Below are 16,968 nucleotides of genomic sequence, written 5' to 3' on the forward strand. Positions count from 1 at the left end.
GGTTTTTCCTACCCAAAATATCTATAAAAGATCATCTCAAGATATTTCTATCCAATAATATCTACAAAAATCAACTTAAGATATTTTTATCTAATAATATCTATAAAAATAAGTTCAAGATATTTTTACCCAATAATATTCACGAAAATTAGTTCAAGATATTTCTTTTTTTTTTTATCCAATAATATCCACAAAATCAGCTTAGGATATTTTTCCAAAAGTAGAGAGTATACTTGGAAGAGTAAGGTGGCTAAAATCTTTCCATGTGTCCTATTAAAACTTTCTAACTATCTCCAATAATCAAAAACATACTTCTGATACCACAATGAGTTATAACATCAACTATACGATTAATAGATTAGTGAAAACTTATCGGGTCTTCACGAGATTCCTAAAGCCAATAGAAATTTCACCGTTAAATTTCTAGTGGGCTGTTACACGTTATGTCAATAGAGACGCTGTAAAGATTTTGAAAAACTCTGGATTTCTATTTAAAGGATTATCCTTTCTCATCAGAAACTCACGAGAGAAGGATATTCACAAGAGAAGAAATTTTCACATTGTTTCTTGATATTGTCTTTGTTAATCGATATCAATATTGTGGCTAGAAGGTTTCCTTTTGCCAATGTTTCAAATTTGAATCAGGAACCATTCGTGCCTTAACTTCTCATTTATTCTTTTGAGGAAGTTAATCTTATGATAGAAGCAGAAATTCATTTATCTGGAAGGACTGATTTTGATGTTATTGTAGAATCAAGATTTCATTGTGCTCAATATGCTACCTCTGTTACAATCATATGTTAGAGGTTATTAGTGAGAGTGAATGAGGTCAACCAACTCAATAATTAAATATCTAAATTACGTCAAAAGCTCTCTATGAAGAGCCATAAGAACAAGAAGTTAAAGTAGGAGAATAAAGAGCTAAAATAGTTTGTAGAATGGTATGCCCGTGATCTTCAACCACGTATAGAGGATCTGAAAAGAGATAGGGCTCAAATATAGGATTAGCAGAGGCGGATATTTGAAAAAATTCAACGTCTTAGAGAGTAAGGACAAACTACATTTAATTTCGCCATGGATATCTAAAGAAGTCCAAAACCGCATTTGATTTCACCGGCCTAGGAAATAACTACAAGCTATTTGTGTTTAGCATATCCTTTATCAAGATATGTAATTTTGTTTTGCTTTCATGATTTTCTCTATAAAATGAGTATTCAGCTCATCTTCATTCGCATCTTATCTTCTTCACTTTGCTGGAATCAGTTTGCATTTATACTTTGCAATTTCTCTCTACATTCTTACTCTACAATTTCTTTTACAACTGCCCGACAATCTTCTCGTGATCAATATAAGAGGTATTCTTTACCTCAGTCACCAGTTGTTTATGCATCTGTCATAGATGCTATAATGCAATACGAAAATGATCTGACTGATAAGTTAGATGATGATGCTATCTATTAGTTTGTGAGTCTCGGTACGTGATACTCATAGGCTATTGTCGATTTTTTTCAACTATTACAATCCAAAGCTCGTGAGGTTGACAAACTCAATGAGAAAATATTTATCATTCAACGACTTCTTTATAAGTCCAATAAAAGTAGGAGCAATAAAGTAAGAGAATAAAAATTTAAAATCCTTACTTGACTCTTCTTTCTAGTTGCCTACCCCTTTAGATAAGGATGACATGCAAATCTATGAAGTGCAAAATTGTTTAAAGAATGAGGCGAAGAGCCTCAAATTTTTGTAATTTTATTTTGGTATAATAAAATAATATTTCACAAATATTCATATTTTGTTTTTATTTTCTGGTAGATGTTCTTTGTACTCTCATCTAATTTTCTTTTAATCATGTACATTTCTTACAAAACTATAAGATGAGTCTAAAATACTAATTGCATTTAAGAAATAGTATTTCATAATTAATAATTTCATTAATCTCCATCTCGAAGCTAAAAAGGTTTTTTATTTAGATTTCAAATATGTGCAATTTTCATGAACTCTTTTGAAGTCTTAATGATATTTAAATCATCTACATATACTGCAATAAAAGGCTAATCCAGATATTGAAAATACATGAACAAATTGAATTATTCTCAAATAGTTTGTTCTAGCTACATGTGTTTGGATTGCTTTAGATCAAATAAGGATTTTTGAAACTTGATAGAATAAATATTTCAAGACTATATGCTTCATGCATTTCATATCTAGTTATCCATATAAATATACAGTTAATCATGCATACCCAAATTCTCTGTAACTATCAAGCTAATAAAATCTTAGGCTGTGTTTGAATGTAAAACTGCGTTGAGTTGAGTTAAGTTTTGTATGAATAGTAGTGAGTTGAGATAATTGAATGAGTTTTATGGGGTCCACTTAAAACGAGTTTAAATGTGTTTAGATGTTAAGATGAGTTTAGATATATTTATAAGAAATTGTAAAAATAAATGGATCCCATCATTGAAATCAACTATTCACCTAACATTCATTCAAGTTGCCTATGCCAAAAGACAAAAACATTTTGTACAAACTGCTCTGTGCCAGAATGTGAAAATAATAAACTACAACCTAAAGTAATAAACAAGTATGCAGCAATATGACAGTATACGCCAACCATGTGGGCTCCATGAGAAAGATGAAAAACCATGTTAAGTGCAATTAATATTTGTTAGTTACTGGGTCCTATGATGAACTCAATTTTGAACTAGATTCAAATGGTATGAATCATGTGTTTGGATGTTGAGAGCAGTTTAAAGATGAATTGCATTGAGTGCAGTCAAGGAACCAAATGGAGCCTCAATGTAATTTTATCCACTTCAAGGGCATATCAATATATATTTTCTGTGAGAAACCGAGTCGGAATTTATATATTACATTTTCATTGCCTTTTTACAAATACCCACTAATATTTACCAAGCATCACCCTTTAGGTATTTGGATTACAGGTCCATATATTTCATATTCTACTAGTGATATCAATTCTGCAAGAATTGTTTCTTTCTATTTTGGCTAATATTTTCTACGTCGGTATTTTTCGACGGGTTTTTTTTGTTTATTTTTCATCATCACTTCTAGTGACATCTAATTAAAATATGTTATCGATAACAATTTTATTTCTATCAAATCATTCTCCTGTATTTACATATTGTATCGAGATTTCATTATTTTAAGTACCTTTTACTCTTCAGGAGATAACTCTTTAGGAGATACTCTTAAGGAGTTTTCTCTTCAAGAGTCTCCTTTTCAGGAGCTTTTATTCTGGAAGAATTTGTACAGAAAGTTTGGATCGATCTTATAGTTCCTATTGCCTATTTTGTGGATATGACCTCTTCTGGAGCACCAATTTCTTTTCTTTATGCTTTTCTCTTTCGGGATATTTTATCATTTGTATCAATAGGTCTCCCAAACTTTCAAGTGTGTCATGCTCATGTTAAATTTCTTAATTGTCCTATAGGGACATCAATCCTTGTTAGGATATTAGTAATTAGAATATGAGACATTTTTATTTTCTTTCATCTTTCAATTAATTTATAATGAATGATAATCTGAACCTCTAGTTTACATAAATTTATATAATAATTAAGATAAAGTCGAATTGTTTCGTCTTATTTGTTTTGATGTTTTAGGTAATTTTTCTCTCCCTCATGGTGGGAAGACTTTATAGTAAAAGAATCTTCTAGGTTTTTAATGGATGTCTATATGAAAGTTATTCGACTTATTATAATTGATTTCGGATGATCAAGTTAATTATAAAAAAATATAAAAATATTTTGAATCATAATACTCCTGACGCATCGCAATATTTGATTCAATAGTTATATAACATAATCTCGAAAAGAAAACTGACAGTTTTTCTAATATGAGTTTCTGACCCAAATTTATGGATATTCATCATTGCCTTCTATGATGGTTTCAATATTATAACAATTATGATGAATATCTTCAAATAAATACTTAAAATTTATCAACAATATTTAAAATGAAGCATTTACGCAAAAATATCATTAATGCAAAAGAGAGACTTAAAACAATATTAAAATATAATAACTCAATTATAATTTAAATGATCTTCTAGATTATTGTGGTTGGCAAAATTTATTTCAACCCATTTCATTTGTGGATACTTAAATCCACTAAATATTTAGATGTATCATACGTTCCTTTTGATCCTTGTAGTTCTTTATACCAAGTTCTCGGCCATAATTAGTTTTTTTTTTTTAATTATCATAAAGAGAGGTTCCATTCGTTTTAGGGAATGAGGTAGAACCAATTGGATAAGACTGGTGAAAAAATTCACAATTTTGTTCAGCCATTAATATATTAAACCATGATATCTTGTGAATTTAGCACACTTGATATTGTTACTGCAAAAGCATATTTAAGGTATGAGTATGTTGTATATTTTCATTTCAAAACATTACTCCTTTTAGTTGCCTTTTTCTCTACACAATTTTTGATCCATCAATCTCCTCACAATTTTAATTGTTCAACCTTAGGTGTATTAGTCTTTTCATAATCTCAATTGTGTAATTTCAAGTGCATCAATTATAATGAACTTTTAGGAGATTATGGTTTTTTGATACATATATCTCTCTTTTAAATAATCCCATAAAATCAATAGATTTTATTGTGAGGTACTTTTGATAAAATTATGCTTTTGTGGTAATACTTCAGATATAGAGTATGAAAAATATTCTTTGTATTCCTTATATTTCTTTATACGTACGTATGCTAGCTTATATAGACTGTGAGAAATCAAAGTAAAGGTCCCAGTATGCCACATCTAGGACTTGACTTGATAGCCACGTGCAATACTTGACTTGATGGCCTTAAGTAGGCTTGTGAGAAAAATATGCTTTATATTTTTTTTTTCAAGATTTATTCATCAATATAAATCTTATCATTACTAATTTATAACTAGTATAAAATATAAATATAAACAAAACCTGTATATAAATTATGGGAATAAAAATTTACTATAGGTCTAAAACTACTTGGCCTTTGAGTGAACCAATTTGCGGGCAGGTTTGGATAGAGGGTTGAGTTGGGATGAGTTGAGATAAAAGTTTAAAATATTATTTTTTAATATTATTATTATTTTAAGATTTAAAAAAGTTGAATTGAGATTTAAAAAAAAATTAAATTATTTATTATATTTTATTTTAAAAATTAAAAAAATTGAAATGATTAGATGAGATAAGTTGAATTGAATTGACTAACCAAACACAGCCGGGCTGGCGCTGTCCAAGGGTTACCACTTTGGTGGCCACCCACAATCATCCCTCATGGGTATCTCTCATGTGTTATCAGTTTTATTTTTATTTTTCTTTGTTTTGAAGAATTAGTTAGTTTTTGAATTATTATATCTTACTTTGATTTTTTTTTTTTTTAGTTTTGTCTATATACTTAATAAAGATTTTAACATAATGTTTTTCCTTATCTTTTTCATAATTTTAAGAGTTAAAAAGAAATTTAATTTTATTATTCATATTTTTTTCTAATTTAGCTGGGATTTAAAAAAATTGTAATTTTGTTTTTTTTAATATTTATTTAGTTTTTCAAATGAGTCGATAGATGTTTTTAATCTTATGGGCTCTTTAAAAAAAAAAAAGTAATGTTTTTTCTATTTTTATATGTTTTTATTTTTTCTTTTGTTGATTTTATAACTTGATTTGACTTTTCAATTTATTTCAATTTTTTTATTGTACATACGGATGTAGCATGTTGGCTGTATATTTTTAAAAAAATTTAAATGCGAATGACACCATCGTCTCCTGATTTGTCATGACATGGTGATCGACATGGGCTGCGCCACAATTTTCAGTTGAAAAAGTCTTTTCACCGTATCTATTTTTATCATCTTTTTATTAACCCATGATGCAATATTTGATTATAAGTTTACAAATAAAACATAAGACAACTTGACAAACATACCAAGGTCGAAATACACATAAGCTCTATTTCTAATTAATTTTTGTTGCAATTTTATCAAACTTTATTTCTTATGTTTAAATCAAAATATTGCAACATAAAAAATTATAACCTATGTACAAATGGCATACTAAAACAACCAATAAAAATCTCTTTCACTAAATTACAAAACTTTTTAATAAAAGTTTTAAGTTTTTTCACTAAACCACAACTCCTGATTCTCAAGGTTTTGCCTTGTTTTAAAATATCTCTAAAAACTCCAAAAGTTCAACAAATTTATTCCAATATGTTCATAAGACTCCTAAGAACATACTTTGAATCATCAAGCAAAAACCACAAAAACTCATTTATAAACTTTTGGCTTCAACACTTTCTCACAAACCGATTTTCTCAAGGTCTGGTTTTAATCAAACTACTTGATCTAAAACATTTCATAAAAATAATCATAATCCAACAACATCATATGATTTAATCATGTCCTAGATTAGATCCAAGTATTAAACTCAAAATCACATGACTAAAATTAGATCAAAATATAGATCTATTCAAAAACATCAAATATGTGATCTATTTGATCCTTTTTATTATAAAAAATTATATCTTCAAAACAAAAATACCAAAAATCCTTAAAATAACATTCTAACATATAAATAAAATTCTTAGGATCATCATATAAAAATATCAAAGCCATTGGATTATGTTTTCTCATAAAAAAAATTTAAATTTACACAAAACAGAAACTGTTTTACTTCTTCCAGTTTTCAACGTTTTTTATCTAAGTAAAAATTTCATCAAAAGCTTATAACATGAAATGAATCCTCATCAAACTTTCATATAAGCTTGTTAAATATACTCCATAAAAGAATCAGACCAAGAGCTTACCAATAAGTTGGTCAAAATTATCAAAATAGCATACACTATCCAATTTATTACCCAAACTGATTTTTCTATGCTTAAACCCACTTTTAAACAAATAAATGACTGCTAAAATCAACATAAAACATATCCATAGAAGTTATGCTCAAAGATAAACAACTTTCGTGATGAGTCACTATGAGAAAATGCTTACAACTGCTTCAAAAGTGTCGCACAAAGTGAGCCAGAAACTCAGCTTGATAGTCTCTCTGAAATTAGAAAGTAATGAAATGAAGTGGTAAGGGTCTTAGACACCTTTTACACTTTTGGAGGGTGATGGGAGGATGTGAATAACACTTGAAATGATGGTTGTATTAGCCAAACCAAAGGGCAAAACCAGCCCATGGTTTTTTGCCTTGGACTGCCGCATGAGAGGGAAGAGTGAGGTGGCTTTTGACCTCCACATTATGTACTATTTAGGGCTGGCTTGGGTAGTGTTTAGTCAGCCATGACAAGGGAAACTTCCTCCACAAACCTTGCCGAGGTGACTCAATTTTGTGGACTTTAACCGAATGGGTCCCATTTAGGATTTTAATAGGGTTTGGTTGAGGTTTGGGTTTCTATTAAACTCAAATCTGATTTTTCTTGACCAAATAAAATTTTTAAAATTTAAAAGGATAAATAATGATGTCATAACTTGAATTTGAGTAATTAATAACATGTAAAAATGATTTAATCAAGCGATTAATTACTAAGCTAAAATTAGGTTTATTGATGGTTTGGAGGCAAACTTTGGAGTTTGGGAAACCGTTTAGAGCATTGGTGTATCCAAATGCAAATACAAAATCACATGTTTTGAAGGTTGCCTTTGCAGTTCAAGAAAGACTCACACGTTGGATTATATATCTTTTATTATTTTTAATTTTTATTTTTGTAAAATTAATATGTTATATATTTTACAATTAAAACTCATTATATAAGATCTACAAATATACACCAATTGTGTTGTCTAAAAATTAAACATCAACATGTAACTCAATTAGCTGCAAGAAATATCCATTAGGAAATATAACGAAGTGTAATGGCTTTCTTGGAGATTCTGAGCACCACCTCCAATAGTCAGGGCGTTGATTTTCTTCCCTTCTTACATATTTCTCTTCCCCTCATCTTTCAATTCAAACACAAACAACTAATTTCATGAGACAGGACTGTTACACACACCGGCACATACCAACCAAGCCGAAAGAAAATCTGGGACTCGGAACGATTCAACTGAAACTCATCAACATTCAAGAAAAGTGACTTTTAATGTTCCAGTCTGCCACCATTTCAAGATTGCTTGTAGCATGACTCTGTGGCAACACAAAAATCAATTATATATAGTTTGGGACTGAGGTTAAAGGGACTCTTCCATAGGGAAGAACACCCTCCAAAAATTGGCGTATGCCGCTATCTGCGGCGAGCACACGGTATTCTTTAGTAAAAGGCGAAAGAATAGTTCGCTCTGTGCTCACCGTTCGGCTGCGTGGTTTGTGGAGTTGAGTTGGTTCCATTTTATTGTAATCTGCTTGCTGGGATTTCCCTGCATCGTTCCAGTGTGGGACTCGGTGATGAAACAAGACAGCACTTCGGAGTTTGCAGCTGTGCCATCTGGTGCATGATTTAGCTCCCCCCTCTTTTTTTCCGCTTAAGTTGTAGGAACTCGTTCGCTGAAGGGTGAGAGGTCTTCGTCTTCTTGACCTGCAAACAATTCATTTTGAGAAACTGATTATTTATCTAATTCATGTGATGCAGATACACTAAACGAATTCAGGGTTTAATCTGATGAAAGACATTTTGTATTTATGCGGTTTCTGAGATTTCTCGTCATCAAAGATGTAGGAACTAGAAATTGATTTAACAAAGTAGCATTATGATTCTCTGAACCAGCAAGGCATATATTTGGATGAACAGTTTGCATCGTTTGAACACCTTGCTATATGTACAATACCTTAATAGGCTTGCATTGTGAACGGAGTCTACCAGGCTAAACTGGTACTCGAATCATGTAAGCCATGAGTATTCTCTACCTGCCTGTAATGTGCCCTTGGGATTACCGATCACTCTTGTATAAACAGGTTTAGTTTCTGTTATGTATTTCCAACATCTGCATTTACATGAAGTCTTACCAGGGTTGGTTTCAAGGCTTTTGGCCTATTAGCCTATACAACTCAATTAGCTGCATGAAATATCCATTAGGAAATGCAACAAACGAAGTGTAATGGTTTTCTTTGAGATTCTGAGCACCACCTCCAACAGTCAGGACATTGATTTTCTTACCTGTTTCTCTTTCCCTCATCTTTCAGTTCAAACACGAATAACTAATCTCTTGAAGCAGGACTGTTACACACCTGACCTGCTCAGAACAACCAAGCCGTAAGACAATATGGGATTCGAACGATTCAACTGAAACTCATTAACATCCAAGCAAATTGACATAATGTCCCAGTCTGCCACCATTTTAAGACTGCTTCTGCTTGTAGCAGGACTCCGTTGCTACACTAGAAACAATAATAGTTTAAGACTGAGATTACAGGGGCTCCTCCATAGGGAAGAACACCCTCCAAAAATTGGCGTATGCCGCTATCTGCGGCGAGCACACGGTATTCTTTAGTAAAAGGCGAAAGAATAGTTCGCTCTGTGCTCACCGCGCGGCTGCGTGGTTCGAAGAGTTGAGTTGGTTCCATTTTATGGTCATATGCTTGTGGCGATTCCAGTGCATCTTTCCAGTGTGGGACTTGGTGATGAAACAAGATATATAGCACTTTGCAGTTTAAAGCTGTGCACGTGTACATAGAAATTAACCATAACGGTGCAAACATCGGGTTTTCAAAAAAAAATAAAATAATGGTGCAAACCGAAAGTCTGATTTTGTACTTATCCTTATCAATAATATATATATATATATATATATACACATACATACATGATATTATATATAATATTTTATTAGAAAACACAACACAAACACATCTTTTCTATACAAACAGCATATAAAATATTGTTGTCTTGGGTATTTGTAGGGCTTGGATAGAAATCAAGAAATTGGCCAATTTTTTTTTTTTTTTTTTTTTTACCACTTTTGAATTGTGGTTGTTATATTGGAGTATTTGTTGGGGAACCCCACCCTTTCAGCCGGTATCATTTTTTATTTTAATAAAATCTTCTTGATTAGGAAAAAAAAAAGCATATAAAATGTTGATACAATTTTCATACCCTAGCAAGAAAACCGATCCCTATTCTATTGCCTCCAACATCCAAAAGCTCAGCTGGGCCGATTCAGTTCGAAACACTCTAAAAGTTAAGTTAGAACTCTTGGAAACAATGAAAATGAGTGCATCAGAGAGATAGTAGGCTGAGCAAAAATTTGAAAATCTGAAAATTTGAATATGGCCCTACTTTGATTTCGATAAAACGGTGTTAGAGTCGGGTTTTTTTTTTTTTAATTATTTAGTTAGAGTTGGAGGTGTCGTTGGTCTGACTTCAATCCTGAATCCAACTCCGATATTATACATATGTTATTAAAATATGTATTTATATATACATATATATATTTATCATATATACTAATATAGTTCTATAGTTATATAACTAGAATTTATATAGCTAAATTCAATAATATTAATGGGAGCTAATTATTATAAAATAATATATTTATACTATAATGTAAATAGACTAATGATATTTTAGTATATGTAAACATCATAATATTACTACCATATATAATCAAATATAGAAATAAGTTAGACACTAGTATTTAAATAACTTTAGTTTAATAAGTTAATTAATAACACATATATAAATTTACTAAAGTATAATAAAATGTAATTAGACACTAGAAAGTTTAGTATATAATTAAGTATAATAAGTTAACAACACATAATACAAATTTACTAAAGTATTATAACATGTAATTAGACACTAGAAATAAGTTATAAATAACATTACTCACTATCAATATCTAGAATCCGACAAAGCCTTAACAGTCCTAGTGAGAGAACCTCTACCTTCTTTCTAGAAAACAAATCCGGAGCAAACGTTTGAGGGAGGTGGGAGCCTCGGCTCCTCCCTCCCTCCTCTCTTCTCTTTATTTCAGTTTTGTGTTGGGTTTCTTTTTCAGTGTTTTTATTGTGTTTAGTTTTGAGAATAAAAGCTGGTGGCCAATCTCAGGGGAGTCGAGTTTCTCAACCATAAATCACAATGTTGGGTGGGGAGTTTTCACGATGAAGGTGGAGGACCTCGGTTTCGTCTGGTCGTGGTTTGGGTGGCTGAAAATCAAAGATCTAGTCCGGTGTTCCCGCCTGTTTGGCGGAGAGGTGTATAAAATCAAAGACCTAGTCTCTTACGTATAAAATGAAGTTAGGGGTGCTTGAGAGGTGTACGTGAGGTTGCCTGGATGAATGGTCTGCTGAGGGGATGCGTTGGATGTTTTACGGCGTGAACGGGGTCAAGGCAGCTTGTTCCAGGAGGCGATGTTTTCTGTGGGGTCGGGGTGTTTTCTGTGGGGTTATGGTACTCTGTTTTATCCATGGAAAACAGAGGAGTTGTTCAGGAGGCAGGCCAATGCACATGAGGGGGATAAGGTGTCTCTTCTGGGGCAGAGCTTGGCCGTAACTCACGGTGTTTCCTCACGGATGATGGTCGGAAAAGGGGGTAGGCGATAGTGCTAGTTTTTTCTTTTTTGGTTTCTATTTTATATGTTACAGTTTAATCTGAGTTTGTCGTTATCTTTCTTTGTTTGTTTAGTCAGGTTTTATTCAGTTTTTCCAGTTGTAATAAAGGTTATGGTGGCCACAGAGGGGGGCAGTTTTCCTGTGATTCCTTATATGGTTTTTCACCTCTGGGGTCCTTTGGAGTGAGGGGCCGGGTGGTGGCTCTTGTGGTCGTTTTGGCAGTTTGTTCTGGTGCTGCTGGAACGTGGGGAGGTACCGCCGGGGCTGTCCTCTAAACCTGTTTTGATGAGAGCAGTGCAGGGCTGGGCAGGAGCCGAGCGGGAGAAGGTGCAGAGGCTGGAAGGGATGAAGAGGGGCGGAGGGCAGAGTGTTGTGATAAAATCCTAAAGGGTTGGGCCCCATGTACCTACAGGCTGGGCCTTTAGATCAGGCTGGGCCCATTCGCTTTAAAGCCCTTTATCAGTTTTTGTATTTGTAGGTAGTTTGTTTTAGTTTTATAATTAATAAAAATAGGCTAGTGTCTCATTCCTCTTTTGGAGGAAGGTGGGCTTTTGTCCTACTCCTCTTTTGGAGGAAGTTGGGTGTTTAGTCCTCTTCCTCCTTGAGAGGAGAGAGTGTGGGTATACTTCTCCTCCTGGGGAGGATGGAGCGTGAGTGTAGCTCTCTTCTTCGAAAGAAAGGTTGTGTTAGCTTTGGTTTGACAGAGCGCTTTCTCTTTTGACTGCTGTCAGGAGAGAGGGTGTAGAAGTTTAGACAATATCCGTCACAAAAAAATTTGTTGGCAGGGAAGCTCCTGAGCAGTTACGTTAGTTGACTTATAGTCTGGTTCTCCTGTATTGATAAGTCACAATTGTAACTTAATGCAATGAAGCATATTTCCATAAAAAAAAAAGTTATAAATAAGTTAAACACTAGCATAATATAACAACATGTAATACTATAATATAATAATATGTAATTAGATACTAAAAATAATATGTATTAATACTATAGTATGATAACATATGATTAGATACTATATTATAAATCTAGTATAAAAATAAATTAGTAGTGAATGCTTTAGTTTTTAATTATTTCGAGAAATTGGTATTTGAAAGCCCACAAAAAATTATTTTTGAAATGGGTTAATATGAAATTAAAAAATAGAAGTCTAAATCTGATTCTTCTCTAACTCTGCTCCAATAAGTTGGAGTCGGAATTTAGATTTTTAAAGTCGGAGGAGACTTTATGTCTTGGCTTTTACCTTGTAGGTTGTGGTATTTATGTGGACCAGTCTGCTTCTTGGTCAAAACCTAATTGTATCCTCACCTATGGCCATGAGTAACTTTACAAACCTCAAGAGCGGCGAGCACTTGTTAACACATTCTTCCAAGTAGGCACTTGTTGGCGGGCATTCCCTGGCGGATACTTTCTGGCAAACACTCATTAGCGAGCACCTTCCGGCAAGGCAATCACTTATTAGAGTGTTTCCAGACGCAAGGAACCTGGTAGCCTGTAGGCTGTGGGGGAATGACGGAAGTCTTCCATGGGCCCTATTTGTAGGCTTTATCTAGGGTGTGCATCCCTCTGTCATTGGCCCCAAAGGTTGGGCCCTTTATTATTTGGACCTCTATCAAAAGATTGTACCCAAAACATATAATATTAGTTTATTAAAAAATAATATTTACAGTCATAGAATATATAAATATTATAATTTTTTAAAAATAAATAAATATAAAAACCATATCAAAAATAATTTTTTTAAAAAAATACTTAATACTTATATAATCCATAACTATATTTAACATTATCGTTATTCTTACACATAATAATTATTTGGTTGAGATAAAGAGTTTTGCTACATATGAGCACAGTCGTTCACTAATCTGTATATCAATACTAATTTATTCATACTTAAAATTTAAATTAACACTGTTTTCAATAAAATTTACTTTTTGACCAATCACATCATATTAATGCACAGATTAGTGCATAATTGTACTTGTAACTATATTTTTCCAGAGATAAATAGTGTTGGGGTCCATGAGTTTTCACTTTTTCAAAACTAATATCAGTTAAAAAAGTTTTGTACTAACACTTGAGAGTGGGGTTTAGATGTCAAAATGGTTCCTCCGAGTCACAAAAATCTTCAAAACTAAACTAAATTAAAAGTAAAACACATTAAATTTTTTAAACCAAAGATACTCATTTTGAAAAAATGCAACCACAAAGATCAAAATAGTAATTTTTCAAATACTAGAAAATGCTACGTACATAGTACATTATTATTGTATCTCTTTTTCCATTATGATAAGTTGTCATTGCTTATTATATTAACCTTTGATTTTGTTTTTGGAAAGAAAGAGACCGTCCAAATGGAAAAGAAAATATCTCATCTACAAAATACGATGAAAGTAAAATAAAAATGTGACGTATAACTTTATTTATTAAAATTTATTAAAGTAAAAATTCTAAAACCGGGAGAGATAGAGAGAGGGTGGAGGAAGAACAGTGATATAAAAGGAACGACAATGCTAGGGGTGGCCTAGCATGTACAACTCAGCGTGTCCTTTAGTGCATTTACAAATTTTGTTTTCGTTTTTGCTTTCAAATATTTTTTAAATATATTTAAATATATAAAAAAAACATATTTATTAGTAGTTATTTTCTTAATCATTGAAAAAATATTAAAAAAATTACAACACACGAATAATCAAATTGAAGGGAGAAAAACTAGGAGTTTAATTTGTATAAAATAGATTAAGATACGTTTAATTTTTTTTATAAAAAATTAAAAAAGTAGTGAGTCTCATCAATAATTAATTTGTGATGAGTTGAATTTGATTAACAATCAAACATAGTCTTAGATTTTTTATTGACTAAAATAAGGTTTTGTTTGCCGACGTTTCCAGGCATATCCAAACATAAAATTAATTCATTAAAGATGTCTACAAAACCATATGATAGCAAAACAAACGGAGGGCCTTAATGAATATGGTTGTATATTCAAATCGGCAGATAATTAAAAAGATTGTATTCGATTCGTTAGATATTCTAAATTTGTTCGAAGACTACTATAAACAACTCAGTCCACTAACTAAAGAGAAGAAACAGCAAGCTCTAAGTTGGAAGATTTCATCTCATGAAGTTGATATATATGCTAGCTTGTTTTACAATTGAAATATTAAAATTATAATTTATGTAAATACAAGATGTGCAAGCTCTACGTAAGCTGTTCAAAAAAAAAAGTTGGACTCATGTAAAAAAATTTCTTTTTTCAAAAAACTTGAATGAAAGTTGCACATACTAGCTAGGCATGTATGTAGCATTACTCATTATTATAAAGAGGGATTGCCTATAACAGGCACACCTCCTTCCTCATGAGGTACTAATGCCTATGCAATGATCAATTACTGGTCAAAGATAAATCTTGGTTATTGATATTGATACAATTATTTTATGAAAAATTCTACTCATTATTTTTACACTACACATGATTTTTTTTATCTTTTTATTTTTATTTTTTAACGAGTATGTAGTGTAGGACTATGAGTAGAAGAACTCAATTAATTTAGCAAGAATAAAATAAAATAATAAAACAAGTATAGTGTGTGGCATAATGAGTGGCAAAACTCTTATTTTATAATTCATTTTATATCCTAGCCGATGCGATAGTGTGATTTCATAAAAAATACTAAAGCTTTTTTTTTTTTTGGTAATTTAAATCTCAAATTTTACTATTTGCCTTCCATTCAAACATGATTAGAGTTGTAAAGTAGTTATAAAATAATTGTAAGTGAATCATTTTCCAATGAGTTAGCCATTTAATGCAAAATGACTAACAAAATGTTAAAATAAGGTCTCCATCGTCAGTTTATGCAATACAGCACAAGCTTATTAATACTTCTCTATATTAATTGGCAAGCACCATCCATTTATATATATAAAGAAAAATGATATTTGCAGTCTTAGAATGTGCAAGTTTCGTGTATTTCTTTTAAAAAAAGTATGTAAATATAAAATCCACATAAAAAAAATTATTTTTAAAAGGTAGATCTTACTTTTAAAAAAAAAAAAATACACAGAGCTTACATAAACTAGGACTGCAATTAGCAATGAAGTTTAAAAAATAAGGCTGAAAATCTAGGTCACACCTAAAGCACAAGTAGGTCGGCCATTTTGTGTTTTTTACCTTTTAATTGATTCTAGAAAAGGAGAAGTCGAGATTGGGCAGTTTGAATTGGTTGGACTTTTCGGAGATATTTGAGGGATCTCTTATAAAATTTTTCGGGTAGGTTCATGTCTTTGACTCTGTTTTTGTGCGGTCCAAGCATTTTCCTCGCAAATCTCGTGATATGTTCGGTCTCTCGTCAATTTATAAGACTGTTAAGAAGCCATTTTCAGCATGTACGTTCATGTGATCCACATGAATGCGCGGATTACCGATCAAGTGGCAGTATCTGATAACTACTTCAATCCTTCTGATATTGATCTCTTTTGCATGCATGTGATCTCAGTCCCTCCTCCCTCTTCCTATATATATAATTGCCTCGAATATTCACATGTGAATCATCTCGGATAACAAAAGTCTCTTGAAAAGATCTTGAAAGAACTCCATCCCCGGTCATCTCTCTCTTCTTGGATTTGAAAGGTGAGTCGAAAGAGATCCGAACGTACATGATCTATGGCTAAGGAGATCAGGAATATGATCACTTCTTGGATTGAGGTAGCTCCTGCCCTCATTGTTTATCCCCACAAGCCTTCTAACTCACCGAGTCTTGAGCCTATCGCCGAAGAGGATGACGAGGAATTCGATCAGGATGATTCACAGTCTTAGCTAATTTAATGCATTTGATCCCAATGAAGAGTTGTTGAATCCCAAATGCATGTAAACCATTCATGTTGTTCTTCATTCTAGATGGCGTACAGAAGAACAATAATAGTTCAGATGATGGGTGTTTTGCTGAAGGTGATTATATTGTAGTAGGAACAACTGCAGGAACATATATATATTTATATATATATATATATATTATAAAAACATCATGTTCTGAAAGTTTGTATATTGCAGTGTAAATTGAATCTCTTTATAAGGAATATGAAATTCCTGTTTGTCTTACTTCTTTTTCTTTGTAAACCAGTTCAGCTATTTCAGCCACGAGCTCTAAACGAATCATGTTAAGATTTAGCTAGCTAGGTTCCAATTAGGTCAAAAACCAACAAGATTTTATCTAACTTCGAAATTTCTTATGATCTAGATGTGACTCCAAAATATAATATTTGTCATTTTATAACAATTTTGTAATGATTACAAAATACACCAATATTTATAAATAAATAACAAAAATTTGATAGTGGACTTTCATTTGATTCAAGTATATACTTGGATTTCGATGAATGAAAAATACAATTTATTTATATTCCAATAATATTCATTTAGAAGGGGAACCTTGATGCTGTTCACATGGTTATCGAAGGCGCGCAAGTGAATATA

The 16,968-nt window shown here is 31.9% G+C and overlaps 1 protein-coding gene, 1 long non-coding RNA gene and 2 other non-coding genes across 4 annotated transcripts; 1 reads left to right on the forward strand and 3 right to left on the reverse strand.

Annotated features, from left to right (window-relative positions):
- Positions 1–7,864: 7,864 nt before the first annotated feature.
- On the reverse strand, positions 7,865–9,477 carry LOC122277679. Its single transcript, XR_006229092.1, has 3 exons — positions 8,774–9,477; positions 8,298–8,523; positions 7,865–8,135 (listed from the first exon to the last, which is right to left on the reverse strand). It is a non-coding gene; the product is annotated as an uncharacterized LOC122277679 (long non-coding RNA).
- Positions 8,188–8,306, reverse strand: LOC122277898. The gene has a single exon (XR_006229206.1). It is a non-coding gene; the product is annotated as a U5 spliceosomal RNA (small nuclear RNA).
- LOC122277886 lies at positions 9,361–9,479 on the reverse strand. The gene has a single exon (XR_006229194.1). It is a non-coding gene; the product is annotated as a U5 spliceosomal RNA (small nuclear RNA).
- Positions 9,480–16,018: 6,539 nt separating this feature from the next.
- Positions 16,019–16,593, forward strand: LOC122277761. Its single transcript, XM_043087894.1, has one exon. The coding sequence runs from the start codon at positions 16,159–16,161 to the stop codon at positions 16,309–16,311; it is 153 nt and encodes a 50-aa protein (XP_042943828.1). The 5' UTR covers positions 16,019–16,158; the 3' UTR covers positions 16,312–16,593.
- Positions 16,594–16,968: the final 375 nt, after the last annotated feature.

Source organism: Carya illinoinensis, chromosome 9, assembly GCF_018687715.1.
Source record: "Carya illinoinensis cultivar Pawnee chromosome 9, C.illinoinensisPawnee_v1, whole genome shotgun sequence".
In the NCBI taxonomy this organism is placed as follows: Eukaryota; Viridiplantae; Streptophyta; class Magnoliopsida; order Fagales; family Juglandaceae; genus Carya; species Carya illinoinensis.

Bases quoted from the DNA above. Each gene is read 5' to 3' on its own strand.
- LOC122277761 (XM_043087894.1), top strand. From the start codon at position 16,159: ATGGCTAAGGAGATCAGGAATATGATCACTTCTTGGATTGAGGTAGCT.